Source organism: Puma concolor, chromosome A3 (assembly GCF_028749965.1).
Source record: "Puma concolor isolate L17-30 chromosome A3, mPumCon1.1.hap2, whole genome shotgun sequence".
NCBI classification, from domain to species: Eukaryota; Metazoa; Chordata; class Mammalia; order Carnivora; family Felidae; genus Puma; species Puma concolor.
In genome coordinates this window covers 53,386,819-53,405,667 of record NC_141669.1, presented here as the reverse complement: position 1 = coordinate 53,405,667, position 18,849 = coordinate 53,386,819, and the positions used below count along the sequence as shown (strand labels likewise).

General features: G+C 45.9%; 1 protein-coding gene across 1 annotated transcript in view; it reads right to left on the bottom strand.

Moving 5' to 3' along the window:
• Positions 1-361: 361 nt before the first annotated feature.
• The window catches only part of FIGLA (folliculogenesis specific bHLH transcription factor), an 86,485-nt gene continuing 67,997 nt past the window's right edge, over positions 362-18,849 (bottom strand). Inside the window, exon 4 of the mRNA XM_025932792.2 lies at positions 362-457. Within this exon, the coding sequence (XP_025788577.2) occupies positions 410-457 (48 nt within the window). The 3' untranslated portion in view covers positions 362-409. The remainder of the gene's footprint in view (positions 458-18,849) is intronic.

Sequence of the window (18,849 nt, the reverse complement as noted above, 5' to 3'; positions counted from 1 at the left end):
ATTAGGTGGGCAGATTTTAGCTGAGGGTACAAGGGGAAACTTTGTACCAGCAGGAGCTCCTCAGGAACAGGAAGATGGGACAGGCTGCTTTGTCAAGTGGTGTCTCTCTCCTTGGAGCTCCGTGACTACAGGATTCTGTAGAGGGGCTTCTGCCTCTTCCAAGGGGATTGCACTAATGACCACTAAAGTCCTTCAGAGTTCATGGGAGCTCTTGAGTCAGCAGGATTAGGGGAGTTCGTGGCAATGACTTGGGAAACTGGAAGCTCATCCTGGTGAGATGACCTCAACCAAAAAGCCTGCCTCACTCCCTGTCACCCCCAAAAACTGCTGACAAATTACCGGGAGGCTGGACCAGCCTTGTCCCAGGCTGCTGCTTCTCAGTGCTCGGCCCGTGTACCCTGCTTCGTTCTCAGGGACTCCAACCACATCTACAGGATTTCAAACATCTGGGTGGAAGCTGAAAAACACAAACAACAAATATCAGGGTCTTGTCTGCACCACCAGGACTCCTCATCCTGTTTTTGTAGCACCATTAGGTGCTGATTTATTTTAAGGACTGTTAAGAAATTCTTTAAAATGAAGTAGAAATGAAATTTTAGTTTAAAAGCAAATTATACCTATGAAAAGAAGTAAAGAAATCTTCATTATCTTGACAAATGGGATCAAAACTCCTTTCAAAGAGAGGAATTGGAAACTCTCTTTGCTGAGTGTTGGCTTCAAGGAACAGGGGAGAGAAATTGCTCTACACAGTGGAGGGACAATGTGGAACTCCCGAATGAGCCCAGAGGGGTCACGGGCTGCTGAGCTGGAAGGCATATGACCCCTTCCTCACACCCCCCAATACTTCACTAACAGCTATTCAACTCACAGACATGGGTATGAGAGAATTTTGGGCACAGCCAAAGAAGCAGGAGAAGCCTGAAGAATATCACACCCCAGGAAAGTGGAAGGGTTTTGGAGGTGCACAGGCTATGAATTGGTGGATTCAAGACAATTTCACTGAGAATTCAAGGGGAAGAGAGGCCCCCAGCTGATACCTGGGGAACTGGTCATGAAGTACCCCTGAAGGAGGAATGGAAAGTTTTGAAAGTCTTACAAACAAGGATGAGTTACTACTCCAAAAATCCTGGGGATCAAGGTCTTCAAAAAACACATAGTTTTCCATTTTCACTCGGGCAATGTTCACTTGTTCACTTGTTGCTCAGAGCAAGGATGCTTGTCTCCCCCAGAGATGGCAGCATCCCAGACACCAACTCCTATTCCCACCATGGCCCCAGGCCCAGTCCCTGACTGTCCTGCCTCACTGGCCAGCTCAGCTCCATCCCTGACCCAGTACTGCCCACAGCAGAGCATCTGGGAAGACTTGACTTACCACTGAGGGACAGAGAGATTGCATCTTGGTAGTTACTGTGTGCCTGAGGGAGTCTGGGACACTGCATGCCCGCTGAGGCACAGCTTCCTTCTCAGCCCAGCCGGGGTACCCTGGGCTCAGCAATTCAGTACTGTGATGGCCCCTGAGCCCAGTCTTGATGCTCACGGCTCTAGTTAGGGACCTGGCAGTTGCTTCCATAACCTATTCTCTATGCTCTGCACGTCCAACTGCCAGCTGGGGTCCTCTTCCCACTAGTTTTATTTTTAGGCAGAACAGGGCCATGGCCACCACCTGATGCTGCTTCTGTCCAACATCTACCAACATGGAAGGGACCCTCCCTTCCAGGGCTGTCTAGCTCTAGGGCAGGGCTTGCTGACAACTCTGGATGCTATTCTTTTTTTTTTTTTTTTAAGTTTGTTTATTTTTGAGAGAGAGAGGGGGAGGGAGAGAGCGGGGGAGGGGCAGGGAGAAAGGGATACAGAGAATCCCAAGCAGGCTCCATACTGTCAGTACAGAGCCTGATGCGGGGCTTGAACCCACTAACCATGAGATCATGAGCTGATCCAAAACCAAGAGTCAGATGCTTAATTGACTGAGCCACCCAGGTGCTCCTTTGCTATTCTTTTACAGGTGGCCATTGATGTCCCATAAGGACCAATCTTGCAGCCTCGTAAATTGTCTTATCCAAAGCACAAGCTTCTTCCCCATCCCCAGCAGCCCATGCCACAGGGTATGAGATATGAGGTATACTTTAGTGGCCATAACCTGCTAAGATTTGGATTTTCAGAGTCTGAGCTATTAATTGTATCCACTGAGAAAACTAATATTTTGCCCCCAGAAGTAACCTGTGTCATTCATGTAAGAAGACAGACATCTTTCCCCCAGATAAGTGGACCCTGAAAATAATAATTCCCATCCTAATCTCTGTTGGTGTTGAAATTCCACTATTAGAGTTTCATTCCACAGGTTGTAGTATTATCCCCTGATTAAAATGAAAATAGGCTTGAAAGATATCATAGGCAAATATTGCAAAATATTCCCCTGCGGTACCAAAACTATCAGATCTCTGACTGTACAGTCAGGCTGAGCAGGGCCAGGACAGGCACCATATCAACAAGTCTTAATGAGAAAAAGGTGTGATGCCAGGGCCACTCAGAAGGGTCTAGCAATTGGGGCAGGGCTGCCACCCTGAATGGACCTCAAGGGACCCCGGTCTGACAACTCTCTGAAGAGAGATGATAAGATCCAGGCTTTTAGCCAGCACACAAAGCCCCATGAATCTCTCAGTGCCTGCCCCCACCCTCCCTGCCTCTCATGGGTGCTCGGAGGCTGTGCCCAGGACCTAGAAGGCACCAGGCTGGTTCCCAATTCTATGCCTTTGTCCGTGCTGATCTCTCCCTGGAGAACTCTTTCCTCTTTGCCTTCTCCCTTCAGCTCTCCTCTTCAGCTCTTTGTCCTTTCCTCCTGGAAGCCTCCCTGCCACACCCCTGTCCCTTAGGCTCTCCCATCATCTTTCCTCACCTCTTTTGTTCCACTTACAATCTGACAGCAACAGACTATTACCATGAGCTCCTCAGCAGGCAGGGCCTGTGTCTTTGGCATTTCTCTGTTTCCCATGTTGCCACAAGCCGTGGTGCCAGTCAGATGCTGAATGAATGTTAGTTGAACCAAAACTCAATTAACAGTACTTTGGAAGTTCAGCCAGTTCGGCAAAGCAGCACTGTCCAGGTCCTGGGGTGCTAGAGGTGAGAGAGGCTCTAGGCCCTAGGGGAGCTCATGGACAGTATGGGGAAACAGAGCCCTAAGCAGCCTATTTCATGGTAAGGTGCTGAGTGTTAACGGAAGCACATATGGCAGGCTCCCTAGTGCCCAGATCACCTCCTTTAAAACAAAATGTTCTTTTGTTGTACAACCCAAATGGCTGGGCCCCCTCTGGCAGCCAATCTTCCTACCTATTTTGAAGCAGAATTCTAGCAATTGACCACAACTCTTTAACAAATCCAATTCCACATTATAACACTGATTATGGGGAGACAGAGGAGAAAGCAATATGCACCACATACCACCAGCCACAATCCCCTTGGCTCTCCACAATTCAGCCCTGCCCCCTTATCTGTCTCTCTCACCTCTGCCCTCTAGCAGCCCTTCTCCTGCCCCCATCCCAGGACCCTTGATTCTGTGCTCAGGGGAGCCCTGAGGCTCCCTCTCAGTATCCCCAGTTTGTATCCTCACACCCTTGACCCCTACTCGGCAAAGACTCTGCCTGGGGTTTCATCCTCCTAGCAGAGCAGCTGGGGACTGCAAATCATGAAAGATGCTCTCTGTCACAAGTCATTTTCCTCACTGTCCCACCGAACACCAGGTGTTTGTAATCACTTGAGTATAAAACCACATTTCTATGGGTCATTCTTAACTGCTCTAAAAGGAACAGAAGGTCTAGAAGGAAAGTAACAGATGCCCAAGTTGTCTGACCTTTTGTTAGAAGCTGTTTGAGCTCCATGTGCACCTAAGAGAGGTGGGTGCCTGTCTCCTGCCCCTTCAGCGGGAGGTATCAAACAGGAACAGACAGTCTGAGCACCCTGGGCCCAAAATGGAAAGATGCTGCAAGCAATCACTTCCAGCTACCCCCACCACCACCATGGGCATGGACTCCCCTGGGGTGGTCCCAGCCCTGGAAAGCCCTAGGCCCCCAGCCCCACAGCACACCATTTGTCCAAGCCTTAGACCAAGTCAGAACCCAAGCTCACCGATCCTTGAGACTTCCAGAAGGGAGGGAGGAGCCGGTCATGGCTTTGCTGCGGTTACTTTGCTAAGTAAATGGAGACTGCTGAACAAGGGGCTGGACCACACCCTGCCTGGTCTGTTCAGATAAAGAGAAAGCTCGCAGCTCTGCATGGTGGGATTATGGGTGAAGCTTATCATCAGCTTCTTCATACGGTTCTGAATTTCCCAAGTTTTACATTAGGTATCAACTGCTGTGACCATTTAGGACAAAAATAGTTTAAAAGAAGAAGAGGAGAAGGAGGAAGGAGAGAAATGGTAAAGTCTCTCCCTATCCATCTCTGGAAACCCCCTTGGCTGGAAGAACCCTTTAATCTCCTGACTGCTACAGGTCTAAGAAGTGCTCATTTCTGAGCATCCCTGATGCATCTTTTCCTAGCAAAGTCCAGTGAATTTTAAAAGCCTTTTAGTAAAGGGCCCCAGACCTAATGGTTGGTAGGCACTTTTTTCCATTCTTCTATCATCTAGAAATTGTGCTGCTGTGGAATGAATGGACCCAGTATTTTTTCTCACCGCTTGAAATCAGTCCCATTGCCCCTCGCTAGACAAGCACAATTATTTGTTCAGTACCTATTGGTGCCCAAGAATGAGCATGAACTGAAATTGGGCATGAGAGGAAAGATTTCCAAAAGAAATGAGATTTGGCCCCTGCCTGCTAGAGGCCTACAGTCATAGTGAAAAATGTGAATACAAATGTAGATAGATAGATAGATAGATAGAATAACAAGCATTGAACACATACTTTCAGACCACCTCTGAAATGACGATCTCTCTCTCTCTCATATTATATATATATATGAGATCTCTCTCTCTCTCTCATATTATATATATGATATATATACATAATATATACATATTTTATATATATATATATATATATATATGGACCGAAGTTCTGAGTTAGATATTGAAGGAAGACATTATTCAATCAACAGAATTCAGGCTATTAAAGCCAAATAGGCACAGTTGTGCTGGGCCCTTCTCATTGACACTTCAGTGAAGGGCTCATCTTCCTGGATTTCAGGTGAGGAAATTGAGGCTCCAGGAAATGGGGTGGCCTGATCAGGGCTACAGAGCTATTGAAGGGCAGAGGATAGTTTGAACCCATCTGGTTCCAGAGCCTGGTCTCTCTTTTCACTTCGCCATGATTCCCTCCCCTCCTCCAAATGAAGATGAACACATGCAAGGGGGCCTGGTAGGAAGGTGGGGAATGGAAAACAGCAAATAGCAAAAGCCCAAGGCCCAGGCTTCATATTCTTCGAAGAAGCCAGCCCCTTAAAGGATCATTTTGTTTCCTATTTCTGGCATGGTGACACCAAAGGATATGATTCCCAATCCCTGCTCTCAGCAGGCCCACAATGTAGTTGAGGCAGGGACAGTTCATAAAGCAATCATTGCAATACTAGGGGGCCAGTGCTCTAGTGGATCCTCATGAACCATGGAGTTCCAGGGAGGTCCCCACCTTGGGTCTCCAGCATTAAGCTTTAATCCACTTGTCAGATGTCTGCCACCAATCACAAAAACATGTGGACTTCATGCCTTCAATGAAGAGGAAAGAAAGGGGGATTCAGGAATTCCTGGTGATGCAGAGACAATGCTGAACTAGCAGGAAGGCTGGGTTCAGCCTTCAAATAGTCCCTTCAGTGAAAAGGTCAGCCAAACTTGCACACTCTGTGGATAAAAGCTCATCAAAAAGACTGTCTAATTGAACTGACATGTCCTCTGATTCACTGTTCCACACCTCAGGCTGTCCTAGAATCCAGTCACAGATACTTTTAAGCAGTCATCTTGTCTACCTTTGGCTTCTGGCAAGACTATACCTAAGACCAATGGGGCTATATTTTGAAAAGCTTCACCTCTGTCAAGTTCAAACATAAAACATTTGGTTCTGCTTTTTTTGACCTAATCTGAGAGCATGTGTTCTTCAATAGGAAAGTAAAATGTAACTCATTGAATCATGTGGCAGGACTATCCTTGCCCCCATCCCCACCTCCAGCCAGGAAATCCAGAAAACAGCTATGGGGTGATGTGCCCTTCTATGTCTAATAAAGTTCTACAGCCACAGAGATGAAAATAAATGCTCTTTTAGCACATTAAAGCCAGAATTGTCTTGTTGTTTTTTCCATTGGTGGTGTTGGGAGGGTTTTCCTCACTAACTGGGCATAAGAGAAAATTATAAGAACACCTTGCACCTGGGACTAGAAGGGGATCTGACACCATCTCTCCTCTCTCCAGACTAAAGAAACTAAAACTTCACAACCCCGGTGAGAAGACTTTGTAGCCCCAGGAAGAAGGGATGGTGAAGAAGTGTTAAAGGGCAGAGGGTCTAAAGGCTCACATGGAGAACTCTACTGGCCTCTAGAATATCCATATGGAGACATCCCAAAAGCCTGAGAGGTGAGGTTCAGGCTGTCACAAAGTGTCAGGACAAAGATGGAAAAATTAGGAGGCATGCTGTTTGGCTTTGCTGTCCTCTCTGTGATCCTCGCTATTATTCTGTATGGTTTAGATTTTATTGTGAAGGTATTAAGGGAGGAACTATTTCAACTTCTCTGTATATCTGTGTGTGTACTTGCATCAGAGACAATGCCATGTGCTCACCAAACCTACTTCCTCTTCTTCCTGGGCACCCAAGTTCCCAGCCCCCCTTCCATCTATCTGGCAAGGGCCATATGGGATGTAAGTCAATGGGATATAAGCAGAAGTGATGTGCCTCACCTATAGCCCAGGCAATTAAGAGCAGAAATGGGTTCTTGTTGGGATGAGCACTGGGTGTTATATGTAAGTGATGAATCACTAGATTCTACTCCTGAAATCATTATTGCACTGTATATTAACTGACTTGGATTTACAATTTTTTAAGTTAAAAAAAAAAAGCAGGGGCACTTGGGTGGCTCAGTTGGTTAAGCGTCTGACTTTGGCTCAGATAAGGATCTCGCGGTCTATGAGTTCGAGCCCTGCATCAGGCTCTGTGTTGTCAGCTCAGAGCCTGGAGCCTGCTTCAGATTATGTGTCTCCGTCTCCTCTCTCCCTCTCAAAAATAAATAAACGTTAAAAAAGAGAGAGAGAAGTGTCTTGTCTACACTTTCTCCTTTCTTGACTCCCTGCTGGATGCAGAGGATCCAGTAGACATTCTGGTACCCTTGGGGGATAATGCAGCTGCCAAAGGAACCACAGTGTCGCTAAAAGCAGTCCATTGAGCATCTGATTGGAGATTCTGAGGTTGCTGTTACAGCAGACAGCCTACCCTGAACAACATCTTCACCCCCCCTTTTTTTTTTTTTTAGCTCAAGATAGTCTTCTATTAACTGAATCCTAATGTCTCTTTCAGGGTCACCAATTATCCATATACTGAATCTCTGTTCTCTACATTTTTTCATTTTTCCCCTCATTAGTTTTATTATTGACACTTTCCTTGTATTCTGACAGTTTGTCAGGATTTCCAACTTCACTGGTGTTAATTCAGCAGAACTAGTATGGTTTTAATTAGAATATGGGGCATTTTGTCTGTTGCATACTTTCCTTCATCTCCATTTTCACCTCCGCCCCTTTCCTCCTAAGCTGTTCGCTCCTGGGCCTATCCTCTCCTATTTCTTAGAAGCCATGTCTTTTTGAACTACATTAAGAAAACCAAATCATTTTCTGACATTTTTCTTGTGATTCCTATAGCAGATTATTACAAGAAGCAAGCACTTTTGAGTCTCCCAGATCACTTATGTTCCCCTGAAGTGTCTTTTCTCAAGACACTTCTAATTGTTTTTTTGTTCACTTTATTCTCAAATAAGATGAACTCAAGTCCTCTAATGTACAGGAAAAATAGCTTCTAGCAAAAGATGATCAGGAAACCACATGTTTTCTGGAAATCAATCACACAGGCCAGCATAAGGAAGACTTTTGATTTAGGCCTCAGAAGTGAAGGCAGAAAGATACAAGCCCAGATATTGATTTGATGGTGAGGGGTAAAAATAAACATTGGCATGATTTTATTTCTTCAAATCTAAGACATCATTGACTGACACGCTATTATTTCAAGTATTAGTAGGAAAGGAAAACCATTATCAGTTATAATTATAAGTCATCATTAACTGGAGGACACATCCCAATTTCAAAATGCTGACATGTGGGGAAAATGTGTGCTTTAGAACTGACGAAGTATGGAAACACAACTTAGAAGTTAGGTCACCAACTTTGGAACCGCTTTTCACATGTGGATGGCAGGTCACCCACTGGGTCAGGAAGCCAAGGGATGGAGACAAGAGAAAGAGGCCATGAGGCTTCAGGAGAGGCCCATGAACCTGGATTTGGGGATTTACCAGCAACTAAGTTTGTTGGCTGTCAGTCCTACTTCCACCAGGCAGTGCCCCAATATCCACAATTGCAAGGCAGGCTGATGTGCCTGGCTGCCGAACATGTTTTGCTCTGTGCACATCCACGTTCTCCCAAGGAGGCATCTTCCCCCTCTGTGAGACAGGAGCATAATGTCATAACGTATTATGACATTATGACATTTGTCGTCCTATGATGAGAAAGCCAAAGCAAAGCTTAAAATGTGAGACAAAAATGGAGATGGATCCACTACCTGGATTTCTGATTTGCTAAGTGGATGAAAACCACCCTGGCTGGAAGTATTCTCCAGAGGGACTAGCACATAGTAGGTGCTCAATAAATTCTAGTTCCCATCTCCTATATCCTCTTTCAGAACCCTCCCTGATCCACCATTGAGATCTGCCCTGCATTTTCTCAATACTGGGAATAGACAGATTTGAAGCAAATGGAAGGGAAATTAAGAACTCCTGAGAGGGTTAGGGGAGTAGAAGTCCAAAGCTATCTCACATTACTTACATTAGGGAGTTGGCTCCACACTACAGCCTTGTGGGTAAGAATCCAGGCTCTGAAAAGCACTGAGGCCTCGGATCAAATCCTGCCTCTGCATCTTTCTAGCTGCGTGTACTTGGACAAATTAATTAATTTCTCTAGACCTCAGTTTCTTGATCTCTACAATGGAGAGAGGAACAGCACCTCCTCAGAGGATTATTTGAGATAATATATGAAAGCACAGGGCCTGGTAAATAATATGGGCTCAATAAATGTTAGATGCTACTATTAAATCATTTTTCCTGTGGTCTATCGACACTGTAACAATTGAATTTTTAAAATTGCAGTCAGTCTGGATTCCATCTTGCCAGCAAGCATACATCTGGGCTCACTGCCCTATCAAATGTTCTCAAGGGAATGTCAATGCATTTGTGAAACTGAGCTTAATAAAATTAGGCAGATTATGTTTGCTGCCGAATTTCTGTACTAAAGACATAGGTAGATTTTTGGCTGATAGGCAGCTTTAAATGGTGGGTTCCACTCTTCCATCTGAGCAGGTGATCTAGGGATTCCAGTGCTGTTACAATGCTCCTTGCATCAGTGATGAGAATGCCTGGACTGGTAACAGATTTCTCCAGCTAATTCCCTGACCCCCTTGACCTGGCTATTTATTATGGGTACTAAAAGCTGTGCCCAGCCATCTGACATGCTTGTGTCTTGGGAATAAAGGACTTCTGGCCCTTCCTGGCAGGTAAGCCTAGAATTCAAAAGAAAGGGGTGAGATTTTCAGTCTGGGAAAAATAAAAGTGGCAAAGGACTGCAAACTAAGGCAGAAAATCACGAAAGGTATAAAGAGAGCTAACACATGGGAGAGCCTACTTCTCACCACTCAAAACAAGGGCATTTAAAGCAAATTAAATAAGGTTTTACATGTGGTTAGTAAACAAATGGAATGTGCTAGCCCAAGGAAGGATATACACTAAAATGTATGAAACCTACTAAACATCCACCTAAAGACCTTTTTGATAACAAACTCCCATAAGGCATTTAGCCTGGACAGGCTGTGTGCATCGATACAGTGTTAAATGAAAAAGGCTTTGGGTTGTAATAAATAACAGCTGGGGGGTCCCCCAACTCCATACATTATAGGGTAGGGGTAGGACAGCTGCCCACACTCCATCTTTGCTTTCTTTGTGCCCAGCGTTTCTGGGAAGTGGGACAAAGGGCACTCATGGCACCTCTCTCCTACACCTTTTAGAACCCTCTATAATTTCAGAAACACATTACATAACTTCAGAAGCATTACTATATGCCAAAGCATACAGATTCTGGGGCAGACTGCCTGATTTGTATCCTAGGTTCACCTCCACCAGCTGTGAGATTTTAATGTTTATTTATTTTTGAGACAATGTGAGAGACAGAGTGCAAGCAGAAGAGGGGCAAAGGGAGACACAGAATCCTAAGCAGGCTCCCGGCTCTGAGCTGTCAACACAGAGCCTAACGTGGGTCTCGAACTCACGAACTGTGAGATAATGACCTGAGCCGAAGTCGGATGCTTAACTCACTGAGCCACTCAGGTGCCCCAACAGCTGTGAGATTTTAGGAGAATTACTGAACCCTCCGGGCCTCAGTTTCCTTATCTATAAAGTGGGGGTAGTAGTTATGATAGCAACCCCAAAGAACTGCTGCAATCAAATGGATTCATTCATGAAAAGCACATAGGACAATGTCTGTCACAGAAGATGTATTCAATAATGATGCTATTATGTGGCAGTTGTCCGCTGTATGGGTGAATCCAAACACCACTCTGGACCAGCTGAGGAGGGTGAGCAATGGCAAGTAGCTTGGAAGCACGCTGCCTGGGAATGTTCTGAGGGGTCTGTAAATGGGTTGGATAGTAGCCTCTCAAAAAATATGTCCGTGTCCTAACTCCCAGAACATGAGAATGTGACCTTATTTGGAAAATGGATCTTGAACAATGAAATTAATTTAAGAATCTCAAGATGAAATCATCCAAGATTATCCAGGTGGACCCCAAATCCCATTACAAGTGTCCTTATAAGACACACAGATGAGATGGCCATGTGAAGACAGGCAGATATAGGAGTGGTGCAGCCACAAGTCAAGGGACACCAGCAGCCAGCAGAAGCTGAAAGAAGGAAGGATTGATTCTCCCTTAGAACCTTTGGAGGGAGCACAGCCCTGCTGATGCCTCGTGATTTTGCACTTCTGGTCTCTAGAATGGTCTTAGGGTTACTCCAACCTTAATATGTATACAAATTGCTTGATGATCTTGCTAACCTACAGGTTCTGATTCAGCAGGTATGGGGTGAGGCCTGAGATTATGCATTTCCCAAAAGGCCTTAAGTGATGCCAGTGCTGATGGTCCACAGACCATGCTTTGAGTCACAGGGGTTTAAGAGCATATTGTCACCAGCAGTGCCATGATGACAAAAGGGATGCCTGGAACAAAGGGTCAGAAGTTGTAGATCCAATCAGCCACCACACTTGGCCACTGTGACAGTGGAGGAGCCCCCCTTGCAGCTAGAGGATAAAGAGCAGAAGCAAGTCACTGAGCTCTGGCAGCACGTCTCCCTAGGCTCGGTCGATGCTTCTGAATTGAACAGCAGCTCACTGGGGCAGTGCTAATGGGTTCTGACTGCTCCTGTTCATCACTCTCTAACAGGGTCAACCAAGAAGTGGTCTCATCCTTTTGGACAAAACAAAGACAGAATAAGATTTCCTTATCCCTGGCTTATGGAGGACCCAGAATAACTCGTGGGAGAATGGAAACTTTGGTTACAGAATCCCAGTTTCCAAATTTCAGTGAACTTGATGGAGACTTATACATCAGTACTTTTGCCCTATTGTTTTTATGGAGTGAAAAATGCTTGGTCCAAAAAGAGGACGAGAACTTGCCTCTAATGTAGCCTGGGCTCTTACACCTGTGAATACATCTTGAGAAGCTCAGGTTGGTCACCAAGAGAGGAGGGGATACTGGTATGCCACAGGATGAGGGTGGGAATAAATAAAGTAGCTTATCCACTAAAACAACCTCAGTTGAAAGAAAGAAAGAAAGAAAGAAAGAAAGAAAGAAAGAAAGAAAGAAAGAAAGAAAGAAAAGAAAAGAACAGAAAAAGAAAAAGCCAGTCCACCGAGTCTAATGTAGGAATGGGAAGAAGACACAGAAGTTTCTTGGCCTTATTAAAAAGAAAACCACAAGCCCAAAATGGAATCACTTATGCTAGGCCAAGTCACCAAACCAGGGCTTACTACCTAACCTAATTGCAGTTTCAACCTCCCCCCAGAAATGTTGTCTTCACTGCTCAGTCAGGAATTTTCTAGTCCACACCAGTGAGGCCATCTGTCACATGGGCCCTCTCCTTGTCCCAAAGGAAGATGAGGTCATCCACCTAATAAGACCCCTTGATCCGTCCCCTAAGGGAAACTGACCTTGCCTGAAACAATCCTTTCTATTCTTTTGCCAGTTGTCCCTCTCTGTTTCTGCCTCTAAAACCCTTCCATTTTGTACAGCTCCTCTGAGCTCCTCTGAGCTCCTTTCTATTTGCTAAATGGGATGATGCCTGATTCATGAATCACTGAATAAAGCCAACTTGGTCTTTAAATTTACTTAGATGAATTTTGTTTTTAACAGCCTGAATTCTATTTTAATTTCCCACTGATCTCCTTCTCCAGTGCCCCTCCTGCAAACCAATCCACACACACAGTTTTGTCTCTAAAATGCTTCACAAAAGCCACCCAAGACTTCCCATTGTCCATAGCCAAGCCAGCCATGAGGATTTCCATCATGTACCAAGTCCAGTGGATTGGTGGCACTGACTTAAGAGAGCTTGAGTCCTCCTCTGTGTTCAGTCGGAGAGGAGGAGGGGATTGGTTTCCAGAGTCAGCCATGAGCTCAGGGCAGAGGGAGTGGCATAGTGCCATTTTTTTTCTAAACAACAGGATAAAGCTCCTATTGGCTCTCAAGGTCGTCAAGCTAGCACTTCTCCCAGTCTTCCTCTGAAGGAAAGCCCCCAGCTCTACACATGTCTCTCCCTCCTCTTCCCCTGGTCAAGGTCTTTCCATTCTCCAGCACTTAACTCTCTCCCTCTTCTTGGTTCTGGCACCTCTCATTTGCCACCAAACTGGCATCTTTTCCTGCTATTACTCATCTCTGTATATGAGTCAGGACAAAAATGATTAATGCATGAGTGTTCCCAGCTTTTCCCCTTCCCGCAGCCTCTCTCCTCCATGAACTCCAAGAAAAGCCCACCTTGCCTTATTGGCTCCTTTGGGCTTTGTGAGGTAGAATCAACAGGGAAGGGAGCTGGGAGAGAACAAGAGGAGGGACCTTCAAGGAAGCTGGTGGCTTTTAAGGCCTTGTGTTGAGACAGGAGCAGCAATATGAGGTAAGACGGCAGCAGGCAGCAGAAAAAAGTGGATTTATAGGAGTTGTGTAGCTTGCACCCTCCCTGTTTCAAAGTCAAGAAATGTGAGACCTTAAGTTATCACAAAGGGCTTCTGTTTATTTAAGTTTGTGCTGAGGCCACAACGATACACTCAGTCTGGACCTCATGGGACATGGCCATGCAAGTGTCCCATTTATGCCTCCCATGCTCTCTTCCTGCATGACTTGAGGGGCCATTCCTGCACCTGTCTTCCAGGGTCTGGGGCAGATCCCAGAGTGGCAGAGTCAGGCAGGCCTGAAAGCTCACTCAACGTCCTTACTTTACAAAGAGCCCGAAGCCCAGAGAAAGGGTCTATAGCCCCTCAACTTCCACGGCAGCTAAAATGCCTGTGTGAGCAGTTTGCCCAGAGCTGATGGCAGTGTGTCTGCTAATGCCACTTCCCTTCCTTCCTCCTTCAGGATGAGGTACCTTAGGTGAGGGGATATCAAACCAGTCCAGTTTGACAGGTATTGATTGAAGACACTCAATGAAAAAGTACTCTGTATAAAAATATGTTAAACATTCTAGAAAAGCCTACTATGGACACTAACCTATTGTGAATTATTTTATGATGGGAAGTATCATTTTACATAGGCAGTAATCATCCCTGGTCATGGATAAGACCTCTGACCTCTTTGCCTTTGGGTTCAGCCCTGCACTTACAGGTATGACCCCTCCCCTATCTTCTCTTTCTCATCCTCTCCTACTCTCATACCTTCCTCATTCTCCTCATCCACAAACACCACCCCTGAAAGCTCATCTCATCTTCCCTGCATAGAGGCAAGTCCATTGCATAAAAAGCTAGGCGCACCTTGGGAATGTTTGTTTCTGATGGTGGGAGTGGGGGAGTCTCATTAAAGATCACTCTGGTGTTATTGGCCTGACATACCCATTGGCAAACTCTCAAGGACACATTTAATGTCTGGTTCTTACTGAATGAAGCAACCTGGCCTGGGCTGTTCACAGCTAATCATTCCTCAGCCTTCCCAGCTGACGATGGCAGACTCCATGTCAGCTGGCTTCCTGCTGGGCTGGGGGCAATAGGAGGCATTGACCCAAGACAGAGGGAAGACACCAGGACATTTCCTCCCTCTCTCTGCCTCATGTGGCACCTCCTCCATGGCCCCAGCTCCCACCTGAGAGGCCTACCATGTTCCAGCTTCCAAAGAGTGAGTGACCCTGGCCCCATGGCTGGGATGACACCACTTTCCCCAGCTTCACCCTCCAGCCTCCTAGCCTCCTTCCTGGCAGAAGTAACTTCCTGCTGGGGCTAATACCTGGGCTACCTCCCAGGAATCTGATCTTTTACCTCCTCCATTACCTGTGCAAATGTCCTGCATTCAATGCCCTCTGCTGAGATACTTAGAGAAGTTCCTGTTTTCCTTCTAAGAGGCTAACTGATACACACCCCAACTCTCCACCTCCCTTCATAAAATCTATGAGAAAACTGAGGCCAAGAGAGTGTGATTCATCCAAAGAAAGACTCAGTGATGCTTTATGGTCAGTGCCTGGATTGGGCTTCCTGGCTCTGCCCTCCTCATCTCCACAGAAAATGTCAGGGAATGCTTGATTTTCACTTTTAAGCTAAGATTTGCAACTTATTGAGATCAGCAAGTTTGAAATATGTGACTTGTAAAGCACAGCCACAGTCCCTTCACACTCCTGACATGCCCACTGGACATGGGGAGTGATTTATTTTTTTTTTTTAATTTTTTTTTCAACGTTTATTTATTTTTGGGACAGAGAGAGAGACAGAGCATGAACGGGGGAGGGGCAGAGAGAGAGGGAGACACAGAATCGGAAACAGGCTCCAGGCTCTGAGCCATCAGCCCAGAGCCTGACGCGGGGCTCGAACTCATGGGCCGCGAGATCGTGACCTGGCTGAAGTCGGACGCTTAACCGACTGCACCACCCAGGCGCCCCGGGGAGTGATTTAAAGCTTTGCTCTGAGAGATGGAAACACATCAAGTAGAATAGCCAAGCTGTCACCACAGCCAGTCACCATCGGCTTCTGTACCTCAGTTTCTACATCTAAGGAAACAAAAGTGACACAAAATGATCACTTCCAGAAGCATTTGAACAGTTCTTTTAATATATGCAGCAAAATTCAACTCTTCAGAATTTGGACCAGATGGATTCTCAACTCTGCAAAGTAGGTTTAATTTAATAGTTATTTAAACATGCCACATATTTTAAATACACAGTGCTTCTGCTAATTAACACTTCATAATTTCTCAAAAGAGTCCCATAGGCAATTGCTACTATTTGTAACTGGTGAAAGGTTGTGTCAAGAAAATGAATCCTATTTCTTTCCTGAATTGCAGCCCTGGGATAGTGTATGTGAAGGATCTTGTCTCTTCTACCTCATATGAATGAAGTGGTAGGAGAAAACAAGGGTCACTCCCCTGGGGTTGGTTGATGGAGACATGTGGGCATAGGACCACCTTGTGCACTTCAAGCACTGATGTTCTTCAGAAGGTCTGAGGGGCCAAGGTTGGTTATGCAGATGCACGTAAATTACACAGTGACCTAATAAGAAGACATGGACATTCACACGTGTGCGTGTGCGCGCGCGCGCGCACACACACACACACACACACACACACACACACACACACACAGCACTTGCAAGAAAAAGCCAGTTGGTTGGTCAAAATAACCCGAAATAATAGTCTGTGTGAGGCTGAGAGGCAAGGCAAATGAAGCCACAGGTACAGAGTGGGGGCTGGTGGCACTTGGCCCCCAAATCTCACCAGGCTGCCCAAATATCCTCACCCTACTCCTCTGTGCCTAAAGTTTGATCACTGAGAGGTTTGTTAGACTAGTGTCTTCTCTCTTTAAAGTCCAGCACTCCTGGAAGACTTGACCAAATATTTGTAATCTCTTCCTACATCAGTGTGACCTAATGAGACAGCTTTCTTCCCGGAGCTTTGCAGACATCAGGGGCTAAGTCAGGGACCCCAAAGAGAACATGCAGCACTTAGGGCCATGCACTGGGAAGATGCCTTACTTTATTGTAACGGGGACCCTGGACACTGAGGAGTTGAGGTAAGGCATTTTTAGAGGTTCATAGGGCACCAAAGGGGGAGGGAGGAGGGAATGTCTACTTACCCAGGGTTCTGCCTAGGATGACCCTACACGCACCCGCTCCCACTCTCACTCTCCACACCCACACAACCTCAGGATTGCTTCTTCTTTGGGGGAAGAAGGAAACATGAACAAAAGGTTGACAATGAGGCAGAAGAAACTGAGTGCGACTGGGGAAGAGCTCATTGTGTGAAACTTTTTTTCTGGAAATTCTAAAAATAACAAAGAACTAGAACAGGCTTTCACTCATCACTACATTGGATGATATAGGAGGGAAAGGCCTTGTCTGATTTTGTTCATCACTGTATCCTCCACATCTAGGATAGTGCCTAAAAGATAAGAGGTGCTCAGTAGGAGCTTGTTAAATGAATGAGACGGTACAGACCAGTGTGCAATGAGAACACCTTAAGGCCCCTCTAGCGGCATTTCTGAAGGCCTGCTGGGCATTTGTGTCTGCATAATCTCTTGTTGGAGTTACGGATGGGCATCTGGGAAAAAAGGAAATCCCTCTGCAGTCCCCTACAGATATGTATGCTGAGCTCTGCAGGCTTTCTGCTGTTGCCCTGGGTCACTGCCTTCATTAGGCAGCATCTGCTGAATGGCCAGCTCACACGGCACATCAGGCAACTTGGGCATCTTCTCTGCTGATGCCCACAACAGGAGATGGAGGCTGCAGCAACCAACCTTAAGTTTCTCTCAACCAAAACTTTCTGCCCTTCAGTAGGCGGCAGGCTCTGCACCTGAAGCTACTGAAGGGAAACTCTTTGGGATATTTTCTGCCCTTCATTTTTGAGGCACCACAGGCAAAACGAAACTGCTGGTATTCTGCTGGACCCAATGTCCCAAGGTCATGTTTATGGCCATCTTTTCAGTCTGCCCCTCCCCTGTCATGAGGTTTAGGGGATTAAGTGCTGCAGGCAGCAGATGAATACCTAGCCATGATTCTGTAGGAAGGTAGAACAAACTAAGTAATTTCTAACCAAACCATGAAGTGGTAATATATGTTATATATATAGTATAGCATATAGTATATACTATATAGAGAGTATATATAGTGTGTATATATAGTATGAGACCTATAGAGCTTGATAATTTCCAAACACCATTTGTCAACTAATCAAAAACAGCACTAGGTGCAGCCAGTGACACTCCTACCTAAAGCACATCTACAAAAATCCACTTCCAAAAAAAAAAAAAAAAAAAAAATCCACCTCCACATGGAAGCACCTCGCACAATTCTAGGCTCACAGTAAGTCTTCAAATTCTGTTTGATTTAGAAACATTTTAGTACAGGGGCCCCTGGGTGGCTCGGTCGGTTAAGCGTCCGACTTCGGCTCAGGTCATGATCTCACAGTCTGTGAGTTCGAGCCCCACGTCGGGCTCTGTGCTGACTGCTCAGAGCCTGGAGCCTGTTTCAGATTTGTGTCTCCCTCTCTCTCTGCCCCTCCCCTGTCCATGCTCTGTCTCTCTCTGTCTCAAAAATAAATAAATGTTAAAAAAAAATTAAAAAAGAAACATTTTAGTGCAATGTATATCTGGACCAATTGAGATCATATATGTGTGAAACAAAGCTTTCCTGATCCTTGGATAGACACTTGAACCATACACCATACTGAGAAACCACAGCACTAAGTGGGCACTCCAGGAACCGTGTCCTCGGGAAAGAGCACTGGACAGACTCAAGAGCCTGGGGTTTGGAACTAGATCTCTAATTAACTTGCTCTGTGATCAAAGCAAGCCACTCATAGTCTCTGGACTTCTGGGCATCTGTAAAATAAAGTGTGGGACAAGGCAGCCTCTGAAGTTCCTTCTAGTACAGAGATGCTCTTTTACTGAGAGTCTGGTTTGACTGGCTCCAGTGGTGTCTCTGCTTGGTCTGTGTGGCATATGGGCTGAGGCAGGCTCTCCCTCTCCCTGAACATCCTCAGCTGGCCCTGAGAGATGTGGGAAGTGCGGAAGGAGAGGAGGATCTGGCAAAGTCCCAGGGACAGGGAGGTTGCCTCTAAACAAAGAACTCAGCCTAGGAAGCTTCCTGTAAGGGGAGCCCACTGTTTGCCTGGGGGAGTCAGGGTCTTTCCTTTGCGGAGATGAAAGAAACAAAGGAACTTGTGGAAGGCTTTAGAATGCCACAGCTCATCCCCTGGTTACTGGGGGAGGGAGGCATGCAGGAGCTAAATTTGAGCCACAGAGCTTTGAACTTCATAAGAGGAAAGAATCACCAAAACATCTCAAGAAAAAGGTACGGGGTTCCGGCCCCCAGCTGTCTGTTCATGCATCTGTCTGAATTGGCGTTCCCCTGCTAATTAATTCCCGTCTCATCAGTCGCTCTTGGTATGTAAGTCCTGC